Consider the following 12,680-nt stretch of genomic DNA (forward strand, 5'->3'; position numbering starts at 1 on the left):
AAATCGACTTCTGAACAAGAAGATCCAAATGCCTAGGTTAGAGAGAAGAGAGAGGAAGCCCCACTCTGCCTCAAACCAAGGTGCTTGCTAACCGTGTTGGACCTGCCACTACAGGGGGCTGGGTGCATGGTGAGACCCCCGCCCCCACCACTGCCACTGCCCCAATTCAGAGCCTCTCAGGTGCTGCAGACAGAAAACGTAGGTCTGACACTGTCAGTGCCCGATCCAAACACTGTCCAATTCTCCCCACTGTCGACAGAACAGTCAAAACTACTGTTCAGCCCAAATTTCAAGGCCACCCTCGCCTGGTCTCAGGCTCCCTTTCCAGCCACTTTGAGTTGCTTTTTCCTCTCCAGCCAGACACAGTTTGCAGGCTTCCACCCACACCTCTGTCCACTCCTCCTGCCCTTCTCTGGAACTCATTTCTGCTCCTTAAGCTCCGCTCAGATGCCACCTCCTCTGTGAAGGCTTTTCCGATTTGCCCAGCTGGACATGGCCTCTGCCCCCCAGACATGCCCTGGCCTCGCTCAGTTGAGCTTTGAGAGCAGGTGCTGTTCAACTGTGGGCCCCCAGTCCCAGCACACATAGGTGCTCAGAAATGTTTGTTCGATGGATGAGTGAACATAAAAGTGGGCAGAGAGTTGGCTCGAAGCAGGTGTGATTGCGATTCTAAGTCCTTTCACGTCTCCACACTTCACCACAGAGTGCTGAGGGAGGCAACAACAGAAAGGAGGCTGGGGAGGCGCCACTGAAGACCAGCAACTCTAGTCTCTCCACAAGCGCGCACACACATACCCACACGGGTGTGCACGTGTACATTCACGGGCACACACGCACAATGTGCACCTACGCACAAGCACACCCACACACAGCCACACGTGCATGCATGTGGACATAGCACACAGACATGCACTCACAGCACACACACATGAATACGCATGTGTGCACTCACAATGCACCCCCCAAACACACGTGCACATGTGCTCACTCATGTGTGCACACAGATGCATGTGTACACATACACACATACAAACTTGGAAAATTTCACAAGTTTTGGTGCTATTTCAAAGTTTCTTCAAGTGGTCACTTGGGAAATAAAGATGATCACATCTGTCACGGAGCCTGCTGAAAGATTTGAGGTGCCCCCTGGCCTGCCAGGACGTGGGGTCAAGAACCAAATCTGCTCAGCTGCCTCTGCCGGGGCCCCTCCGCCTTGTACACCCAACTGGAGGAGCAGCGAGTTCTCTGTTAGTAGCAGGTAGTATCTGTGTCACCTGTGGGGCCTTAGGTCTTCTGTGTTACCTTGCAGGTACCACCTCTCAGGAGAGGTTATCTTTTGCTATCTACTCTTCAAATAAGGACTTTCTATATCTTATCCCCACTGTCATACGCCTTCCAGAAGGCCCTGTTCTAGACTCTAAAATCTGGGAAATGATCCCAAAGCCTCAGGCCAGCCACACCCTGCTTTCCATATCTCTAGAGTCTGTTCTTCCTGTGGAGCATGTGGAGGCTCTGGGCCAACAGCTTGCAAAGGTTTAGGGTTGCCATCTCTGCCTCACTGACCTGCAACGACCTGCCTCTTCCTTAGTCCAAATAACATTCTATAAAGCACCTCTGTTTTCTGCAGCTTCATGCAGAAAAGCGTGCCCAGAAGCAGCAGCAACTATCGTAGCTTGTCAGGATGAGTCCCTGGGACTCTCCCAACTCCATCTAGCTGGGTCTCTCCTGCCCTTGCCTGACAAGGCCCGGGCCTGGGTGTGATCAGTCTGCCCCTCCAATCTGACCAGAGAGCCCTGGTGAACATCCCAGCCTTGGGCTCCAGCACAAGTACTGGATGTCACAGGGACCCATCAGGAATCTGATCAGTCTCTCCAAAGCCCAGGGGAGGAGACATGCGGCCATGAAGCACATGGAGCAGCAGTGCTTGCTCTGCAACTGTGTAACATGGCAAACTTTTTACTAAAATGGGGAACTCACTCACAGACCCTGTGGGCCTGAAGGGCCTGGACAGGAGGCCTGTGTCCTGGCCCCGATGTTGCTGGAGGCTCTGGGACTTACCCAGCCTGGGAAGAGCCCCGCACAGCACCTCCCAGATCCTTACTGTGATGGGTGAGGGTGCTTCAGAGAGGCTGCTAAGGGTGAGGGGCCCCTGTTGTCCCCATGGCCCAGACAACCTTCCAGGCCCACTGGGCCTTGAGGGTCAGGAAGCCCTGGGCACTCCTGTGCTGAGCTTCAGTTTAGAGGAAAAGAGAGGCAGAGGCACTGAACTCTGGGCAGCTGGTGTCCTCATCACAAAGAGGGACTGTCCATCTCCTCCGAGCCTCTTCCCTGACAAAGGGTGACTGGACACAGAGCCATGCAAGGGTTATAGGGCCGTCAGAGCTGGAGTGACATCCACTCCTGGCTTTGTGGTCTTCCCACTGTTGTGAAGCGTGGAGTGATGGGCACCCATCCTACGTTCATGCATACTCGTTCACTTGCACACTGTGAGCCCTTGCTTTGGGTGAGACACTGAACAAGGCTCTGTGATCTCACCCAGCAGCAGCGTCTAGACCACCTCCACTTCTTGCCCTGCCTCATCCAGAGCACGGCCTCAGTAAAAACCACTTAAGTGGATGAGTGAATGAGTGAGTGAACAAGTGAAAGAGTGGATGAAGACCTGAGTCAGTAAATTAATGGATGGGTGAATGAACAAACGAATTAGTGAATGAGTGGATAAGTGAATACGGAAATGAATGAATGAGGGAACAAGTGAATGAATGAGTGGATGGATGAATGAATGAGTGAGTGATAAGTGACAAGTGAACAAGTGATGAGTGATGAGTGAATGAGTGATGAGTGAACAAGTGATAAGAGAACAAATGATGAGTAAATAAGTGAATGGGTGATGAGTGAACAATATGAGTGGTGAGTGGATGAATGAGTGAATGAGTGAATGGATGAATGAGGGAATGAGTGAATGAGTGACGAGTGAACAAGTGACGAGTAAGTGAATGAGTGATGAGTAATGAGTGAATGATATGAGTGCTGAGTGGATGAGTCAGTGAATAAGTGGATGGATGAATGAGGCAATGAGTGATGCGTGAATGAGTGATGAGCGAACAAGTGAGTGATGAATGAACTAGTGGTGAGCAAGTGAATGAGTGATGAGTGAATGCGTGATGAGAGAATGAGTGAACAAGTGATGAGTGAATGAGTGATGAGTGACAAGTGAAGGAACAGACAAGAAGAAGGTGCTAAGTGCAACCTCAGCCCTCAGAATGAACATCTACAGCAGTGTGGTGGATCCTGTCATGGAACAGGGTCCAAACAACTCCACCTCTGGCCCTGAGCCCTCCTCTCAGGAGGCCGCTACATCTGGAAATGAGTCACTCTGTGCTTGCACCATGCAGGTTTGTAAGCATGTTAGAGCCTTCCCGATCACTCATCTGGCTCAAATGCCCTTAGCCGAGTGCCCACATGTGTGGCCCGTGTTTGTGTCAGGGACACAGGGTGCTGGCTCTTGTCCCTAAGGCAGATAGCAGAGAGCAGCTACCAGTCCCTAAGACCTGAACTGTGTTTGCCCCTGAAGCCCCTGAACTTCCTGAGGATGGTGGGGGCACAAGGAGGACCTCCTGCCATCTCCACATGCCCTCCTGCCACGCCCCTATGGTCCCTGACGTGATGGGGCCTGTGAGAAGAGCCCCCAGGCTCACAGACCCCACAGAGTGCAGGCCTGATGCTGTGCTCCATGACCTCCAGGAACCCTCCTGAGAGCCAGGCTTAGTGTCTTAAAGGAATGTTTCTCAGACCTGGGGAGCCTGGGAGGTTAAGTACGCCTGGCAGAGGGGACACCAGCCCATCCTACACAGGCCCAGAGTCCCCTACCGTCCTCTCCTGAGACCTGTGGGTGCGGTCCAGCCTGAGGATCAGGCTTCTCAGAGCTTGGGGCAACTCACCAAGCGGCTGGGTCGTACTCAGCCCAGACCCGGATGAACTCGTCCAGGTGGTGGGGCCCTAGGATGGAAGAGTCCCGCGTAAGGTACTCAAAATTGTCCATGATCACAGCCACAAAGAGGTTCAACATCTGCAAGGTGGGAAGCAGAAGAGGTGACTAGAGAGAACCCAGCCTGTCCCCCGACCCCAGCAGAGTCTTGTGTGAGGGTGTCAGGCAGCAGAGCTACCCATTCCAAACGGGTGCCCACCCTCCCACGGACCTGTGCCTGGGTGTCCAGGATGGCTCTATAGCAGCACCACCACCAGCCCTGTGCCAGGTTCTACATTCCACACGTTAAACTTCACCTTGATATTCAACTGTTGGCTCTTCCTCTGAAAGCTCTCCCTACTTGGACTGCCCTGCCCTGATTCAGGCCCCAAAGTTGCTGCCCACAGTCCACCCTGTCATTGCAGTTTATTATCCCCAAACTCTGGGTCACCATCTCTTCCCTGCTTAGGCCAGCCTTCAAGGAAGGCAGTGGCATTGGGCTAAGAGCTCGGGCTCTAGAGACTGGCAGTTTAGTTCTGAACCCACATAAGGCAAGACATTTGACCTCTCTAAGCCTCTGTTTCCTCCCTGTGGCGATGATACCCATCTTGTCAAGTAGCTACAAGGACTGGCACATGTGCTGTTGTCAGGGCTCTGCAAGGGGTCTGCCTGCACATCCACAATCCCGTTTTTCCACTCACACTTTTATCAGACCCAACCAGATGCAGACCCACCTTTAGGGAGTCTGGCAGGATATGCTTCCAGCCACACCCTCCTGCATTTCAACCAGGGGAACGGCCCCAGAACCCGCGAAGCTGAGAGGGGGGTTCATAGGGACAAGACACAGAGGACAGTGGGGAAGAGGGAAGGCTAAGCTGGGGTCTCCCTCAACTCGTCCCAGCATGTTCAGGCAGTGCTAGCCATGGGGTGGGGCATCACGCACGCAGCTTCTGTGGGAGCCTCTGCAGCCAGTGGTGGGCTCAACCTGGTGCATGTCCACAGCTCCTCAGCACTGGGTGAAGTTGCTCAGCCCCAGTGTCCACCAGGGCAGTGACCCTCCACAGGGTATACCCTCCCCACTGCCCATGAGGGTATTATGAGAGATCAGAAATCCTCTCCTTGGATTCTGGCAGCTGAGGAAGCACAATTCCTGTGTTTCTCTACCCACATGCCAGCTTACCTGTCTCAGGGCATAACCTTCCCCACACCTAGACCATCCACTCTGCCCTTCAGAGCTCACAGTCTACCACCAGAGAAACCCTCTGTCTTCACCTTCCCTGAGTATTCTCTGCACCTTCATGCTCTAGCTGAAGTGTGGGTGTCCTCTCCTTCCCCTAAGAAAAGTCACCTGCTCTCTCATGCTCACATCATCTACCAATCCCCTTCTTGTGGGGAGTTTAGCACTGTGCTCGCTATTTCTGTCTCCACTTCCACTCTCTGTTCTTGTTGCTTTTACTACCTGCATGGATGAGGCAAACTGCTGACCTCTCAGTTCTTGACTCCCATCCCAAATAATCTCCTCCACTTGCTCCTATGACTATATGTTGCACTGGTCGCCACCAATGACGACACTACCTCCAAAACCTCGACATCAAACTTCCCCCTCTCTGACCCCATCTCCTACCCTTCCAGCTCACTTCCTCTAATACCTGCATTCCAGAAATTCTTTTCCACCCAGGACCTTCAATCTATTCGACCCTGCCACTTTTCCCTGTCCATCATCTCCCTTGGGTCCTCACCTCCCTCCTGACCCTGCTTTGATCCATATCCAGTGGTACTGTCAAAGTCTTGCATACACCCTAAAGCCCCCTGACTTCTTACTCTTCCTCCTCATACCTGTTAGGAAAACCCCAGACCTGGACATTCCACTTCTCTACCACTTTGCCAAGTAGAGGAAAGCACACTCATGACCTGAAGTGTTCCTCAGCACCACCCACAGTTCAGTTGTCTCCTCTAGCTGTTTTCATTATCTCTTGAACATACTCTAATAAGGCTTCAGCTCCTACCATGCCAAGGAAACTGCTCTTGTAAAGGTAGCATCCACATTTCCATATCCCAGGAACAGTTCTCAGTCATCACTGTACGTGAACTCCCAACAATATCTTGGCTGGGTTATTCCCTTCCTAAGACAATTTCTTCCCTTGGCTTTCAGGGCACTGCCCTCTCCTGGCTCCCTACTCACCTCATAACTGTTCCTTCTCAACCCTGACTGCACTGCTTCCTGAGCTGAGTCTTTCCTTACTTTCTAAGCAACTGAGGTGTAGCACACATGGAATCACCTGCAGAGCTTGTTACTCAGATTCCTGGGCCCTCCTCCCAGAGGTGCTGACACAGTAAGTCTGGGCCCAAGAATATGCATTTCTGGTGACTGCTCAGGTGATACAGATGCTGTTGGCCTTCAGCCACACCTTGCATAGAAGGGACCTAGAAGATACCATCAGCCTCATAAACGCACCAAACTCTGACAAAGCCTAATCTACGTCTCCAGCCCAGAGGTCCAGTAGGCATCTGAGTCCCTCCCTCCCTCACCCAGCTTGCTGCTCCACAACTGCCCCATCTCTGGAGGTGGCCCTGTGTCCTCTCTTTCTCCTCACACCACATCCATTCCATCAATCGTGTCAGCTCCAACTTCAAATGTGGCCCAGCTTCCCCCTACCATCTCCAGGCCACCTTACCCCAATTGTCCCCTTTCTCTCTCTACAGCCCCTCTCCTGACAAATCCACAGGGATTAAGGGCAAGGTCTGAAAACATGGAACAGATCATGTCACTTCCTGGCTAAAGTCTCCTGGCACTTCCTGCTGGACTTGGAATAAAATCCAGCCTCCTAGGACCTGGTCCACCTCCCTGACCTAGCTCCACAACTCCCTCAGTGATCTGCCCCAGGTACCGGTGGGAGGGCTGCTTGTCCTAGCCCATCTCCATGGTGAAAGTCTTTCTAGAAGCTGGAAACTAGGGAACAGTTGCCACCTGGACACCTAAAACCCTTTCCATGAAAGTAAAGGCCAGGCCAAAAGGAGCTCTTAACCAAGTGGTGCTTTCTAGAATTCACAAGGCCATACTCTGGAACACAAGGGCCATCAACAAAGAATCAGCTTGTAACATAATGTGGATTAAACTTAGGGGTCATCAGGAGATGGGGGGGCCCAAGAAAGTACTGAAAGACTAGGACAGGCAGACACAAGAGGGATGAGCACAGTGACCAGGACTTACCAGAAAGGAACAAAGAAAGATGAAGGAGACGAAGTAAAAGTAGGCAAAGTCGCTCCCACACTCAGTGGCATTGGCATGCTCATCACAGGCACGGTTGCTTAGACAAGACAGCATGATCTCGTGCCAGGCCTCACCTGTGGCACTCCTGAGAAGAAAGGCAGAGCCACATGAGGTCCACAAAGGAAGGCCCAGGACCAGCCTGAGCAGGGCAGGTCTCCAGCTCCACCCAGGACCCCAGCCAGCCAAGATAGGAAATGATGGGAAATGAACAGCTCAGCACCAGAAGAGCTGTCCCAGGTGCATGCCCTCTCTTCTAGGATCCTGATCCATGGACAGCCTGCACTGTGTGCAAGGCCTGGGTCAAAGATGGGTGTTTCTTAAAAAGAATCCTCTAGGAAAAACTAGAAAAGAAATAATGAGAATGTTCACGCATTGTGAAGACTATAATCAATGTCACTGAATAATTTGTGTAGAAATTGTTGAACCTAAACTGCTGTGTAAACCTTCACCAAAAGCACAGTAAAATATTATTAAAAAAAAGAATCATCTTGCATTGTATTTCCAGACTGACCATTAATTGATAAAGCACTAATTATTAAAAGCGATCCACTAAGAGTTCAGTACCAGAGTGAACATTCCTTTATGGACATCTGACATTCAAACCTAACATGAACAAAAACTAAACACCTGCTCTCCCTCCAAAAACTTGCTCCATCCTGGCTTTCTCATTTCAATAAATGGTGACTCCACTGAATCGTGTCCCACAAAAACATAAGTCAACTCAGTTAGGCCATGATTCCCAGTATTGTGTGGTTGTCCCCCATTTTGTGATTGATATAATTTCCCTATATGTTGTAAATCCTAATCTCTGCCAGTGGTTAATCAGGGAAGACTGGATTATATTGAAGAAGATTAGGGTGGGATGTGACATCCTTGCTCAGGTCACATCCCTGATCCAATGTAAAGGGAGTTTCCCCAGGGTGTGGCCTGCACCACCTTTTATCTAACAAGAGATAAAAGGAAAGGGAAGCAAGCAGAGTGAGGAACCTCATACCACCAAGAATGCAGCACCAGGAGCAGAGCATGTCCTTTGGACCCAGGGTTACTGCACGGAGAAACTCCCAGACCAAGGGAAGACTGATGACAATGATCTTCCTCCAGAGCCGACAGAGAGAAAGTCTTCCCCTGGAGATGATGCCCTGAATTTGGACTTCTAGCCTACGTAAACTTCTCTTTGTTAAAACCATTCACTTGCGGTATTTCTGTTATAGCAGCACTAGATGACTAAGACACCATCCTTTCAGTTGCTTAGGCCAGAAACTTTGGCATAATCCTTGCCTCCTCTTCTCTCTCTCTCCACATCCTATTCATCAGCAAATCCTATTGGCTCTACTGTCAGTAAATAGCCAGACTTACCACTTCTCACCACCCTGGTCCAAGCAACAATCATTTCTCACCAGAATTGTTGCAATAGTTTCCTAACTGATCTTCTTGCTTCTACCCTACACAGCACCCAAGGTGGTCTGTTAAAACACAGTCCAGGAGAGCAACATCAGCAAAATGGTGGAAAACCTCCTGTCCCCCCACAGAAACATTGAAAACCAAGCAGAAACTGTCAGAACTCTGTAAAACAGTCAAACGTTTACAGAAACCAAACAAACGATGAATTTAAAAAAAAAGACAATTTAAAAACAGTAGGAAAGCTTTGTGGTGCTTTTACTTGCCCTTGCCCCACTCCCTCCCAAGCATGGATATAGTCTTAAAGATGGACACCTGTGTTGCAAGTGTGAGACACTGGTCCTGAGTTCTGGAATGAGATGAGCAGATTTTGTTCACAAATTACTGTGTCTGTCTGCTCTAACCTGTCTGGGGGCTGCCAGAAAGACAGACTCAGGGTGCTCATCTCTGTTTTGCTGAACTTGGAACTCACTCAGGCTAGAAAATCAGTGGGCATTTCTTGAAAACATTGTAATGATAACAAACAACCCACAGCCACATGGGGAAAAAGATTACAATTGAGGCATATGATAGACCACCTGAAGTCTGGGAAGAAAAGATAAGGAGAGTTTCTTTGGTAAATTAGGGCATTCAAAAACACTTGTATATTTGGAGGAATTTAGAAAGCCATGGACATGTCCAGGACGCATGCTAAGAAAGACCTGAGAAGACCCTAAACTTTCACCTTAGGCTGATCCCTGGGCTCAGGGCAAGCCTGGCTAAATATAGAAGGAAAGCCCTAGTTCAGAGTCAATATGTAAAGACTTGGGGAGGTTTCCTTTCTTTTTTGTAGCTCCTGGAATTCAAGAAAATCTCTGTTGAAACACTAGCTGAACACAAACTAAAGGAAGAGAGATTTCAGTGATCACACATAATAAGGAATATAGTCTTTGCAAAAGAAAAAGAAAAAGTTTGAGAAAGTCACTAAATAAACAGACTACTATAGGCTTCAACAATAAAAAACACAGTAAATCCTGGGAAATGGGGAGAATCTAATTTCCAGAGTTACCATATTATAATATTCAGATGTCCAGTTTTCAACAAAAACAACAAAAATCACAAGGCATACAAAGAAAAAGTGGGCCATTCAAAAGAACAAAATAAAGGGACAGAAACTATCCCTGAGGAATCCCAGACATTGGACTTACTAGACAAAGACTTTAAAACAACTGTATTAAGTATGCTGAATGAGCTAAAGGAAAAGAAGAACAAAGAACTACAGGAAATCAGGAAAACATATGAACAAAATGAGAATATCAATACAGAGATAAAAATTATTAAAAAGTACCAAACAAAAATTCTTGAGCTGAGCAGTATGATAACTAATTCACTAGATGGGTTCAACAGCAGATTTGAGTAGGCAGAAAAAGAATCATCAAACTTAAAGATATGACAATTGAAATTATCCAGTCTGAGGAGCAGAAAGAAAAAAGAGTGAAGACAGCCTAAGGATTCTAGGGTCCATTAATTGGACTAACGTATGCCCCATGGGAGTCCTAGAAGGAGAAGGAGAGAGAAAGGAGCAGAAAGAATATTTGAAGAAACAATGGCTGAAAACTTTCCAAATTTGATGAAAGAAATGAATCTACACATCTAAGAATCTCAATAGAATCCAAGTAGGATAAACTCAAAGATATTCACACTAAGACACATTATAATCAAACTGTCAAAGGCCAAGGACAAACAAAGAATCTTGAAAACAGTGAGAGAGAAGCAACTCATCATGTACAAAATATCGTCAATAAGATTAACGGCTGATTTCTCATCAGAAAACCCAGAAGCCAGAAGGCAGTGGAATAATATATTTAAAGTGCTGAGAGAAAGAAAAAAAAGCTGTCAGCCAACAATTCTATATTTGGCAAAACTGTCCTTCAAATATGAAGGAGAAATTAAGACATTTCTGATAAACAAAAGCTGAGGGAGTTTGTTACCCCTAGGCCTGCCCTACAAGAAATACTAAAGGGAGTCTTTCAGGTGAAAATAAAAGGACGCTAGTCAGTAACTTGAAGCTGTATGAAGAAATAAAGATCTCCAGTAAAAGTAACTACATAGGCAAATATAAAAGCCAGTATTATATTTTTGGTTTGTAACTCCACTTTTTATTTCCTACATGATTTAAAATAATTATAAACGAATGTTATTGGACACACAATGTATAAAAATGTAACTTGTGACAACAAAAACAACATAAAGGGAGGGGATAGAGCTATGTAGGAGCAAGGTTTTTGCCATGTTATTGAAGTTAAGTTGGTATCAATTAAAACTACATTGTTATAAATTTAGGATGTCAAATGTAATCCCTACAGGGACACAAAGAAAATATCTAAAATATATACACAAAAGAAAATGAGAAGGGAATCAAAGTAGTTCACAACAAAAAGTCAATTAAACACAAAAGGAGACAGTAATGGATGAAATAAGGGACAAAAAAAGGCATAAGACAGATGGAAAACAAAGCAAAATGGCAGATGTAAGTCCTTTCTTATTAGTGATCATTTTAAATGTAAATGGTTTAAACTCTACAATCAAAGGGCAGAGATTGGCAAAGCAGAGATTGGCAAAAACATACATCATCCAACTATATACTGACTCCAGGAGGCTCACTTAAGATACAAAGACACAAATAGGTTGAAAGTGAATGACTGGCCATGGAGGATGGGTCCTCCTCTGTGCAGCTTGTGTGTGGCTTCCTGCTGGGCAGCCACTTTGCTGGTTTGCCACACATGAGTGGATGGGCACACACAGGACACACAGACCAGGAAAGAAAATCTTTGGGACTGTTATGGATTGAATTATGTTCCCCAAAAATATGTGTTGTAAATCCTAACTTCTATGCCTGTGATTATAATCCCATTTGGGAATGGATTGTCTTTTTTATTATGTTAATGAGGCAGGATTAGTGTAGGATGTATCTTGGGTCAATCTTTTTTGAGATATAAAAAGAGATTAAACAAGTGAGCAAGAAGTAGAGATGGGAGAAGAGAGATGCCAAGCCAAGTGAAGATTGCCCAGGCGCAGAAGCTCAAAGAGACAAGGACCTTCCTCCAGGGTTGGCAGAGAGAGAAAGCCTTCCCCTAGAGCTGGCACCCAGAATGTGGACTTCTAGCCTCCTAAACCACCCCCCTTCAGAGGCCCTCTTGGCTTGACAGCAGAGTTGGGGACAGAGGGGAGATGGTGAGCATGTCTCCCTGCCTCCTGGGTCTCCCTCATTTAGCCGAGTCTACTGCCTATGAGGAGTCCCTGCGTGGCGCAACTCAACTTCTAACTGAAAGGTTGGTGGTTCGAACCCACCCAGAGTTGCCTCCAAAGACAGCCTTGTGTCAAGGGCCTCTGAGACCAGAACAAGCCCTGTGCCCCAAGGATCTGCACTGGGAGCTGCTGCTTCCCTTAGGGATGGTGCAAGGTGGAGGGGAAATTCAGACCAGTAGTCCTTGCACATGGATCCCTTGGGCCACTGAAGAGCTACAAATGGTCAGTGACTCCCCTGCTGCCCTGCCCCCACCGACACCTGTAACAATACAACAAGCAGATGGACAGCTTGCAGCCAGCCACCCAGAGGGGCATCACCTGTCCTCCCAGTCCTCTCAGGCTGTGGTCCCATTGGAGGCCTATTTACTGCCACCAGGGAGTAAGGGTGAAGGTAACAGGGGACCACCTGGCCAGGACTCCCAGCTCCCCTCCCTTAGGGCTGCCTCCATCCCGAGGGAAGAAGCCCCTGAGCTGAGCATGGCATCAGCTGGGGGAATATCCTGAACGACTCACCTGAACAGTAGCATCAAGGCTTGCAGAAAGGTTCGGAAGTTATTGTGCCTGTTGATGCTCGTGTCATCATCTAGGGCAATGTTTCCAAACACCTGGAACAGAAGAACAGCATGCTGCTACTGTTGGTCTCTGGGCACTGAGGCCAGGGACCAGGCAGGAGGGGTGTGCGTGCGGATCCCACGGGGACAGGTGAGCGTCTGCTCCCCGGTAGAGACGACTCTCCTTAGCGGACGTGGCCGTGTCCCA

The 12,680-nt window shown here is 48.2% G+C and overlaps 1 protein-coding gene across 1 annotated transcript in view; it reads right to left on the reverse strand.

The window, feature by feature from the left end:
• CACNA1B (calcium voltage-gated channel subunit alpha1 B) overlaps nt 1–12,680 on the reverse strand; it is a 276,187-nt gene that overhangs the window by 22,459 nt on the left and 241,048 nt on the right. Inside the window, exons 35-37 of the mRNA XM_004390689.1 lie at nt 12,435–12,526; nt 7,176–7,320; nt 3,939–4,066 (exon numbers count right to left, since the gene is read on the reverse strand). Of these exons, the coding sequence (XP_004390746.1) occupies nt 3,939–4,066; nt 7,176–7,320; nt 12,435–12,526 (365 nt within the window). The remainder of the gene's footprint in view (nt 1–3,938; nt 4,067–7,175; nt 7,321–12,434; nt 12,527–12,680) is intronic.

This window comes from Trichechus manatus, unplaced genomic scaffold (genome assembly GCF_000243295.1).
Source record: "Trichechus manatus latirostris isolate Lorelei unplaced genomic scaffold, TriManLat1.0 scaffold00317, whole genome shotgun sequence".
Taxonomy (NCBI): Eukaryota; Metazoa; Chordata; class Mammalia; order Sirenia; family Trichechidae; genus Trichechus; species Trichechus manatus.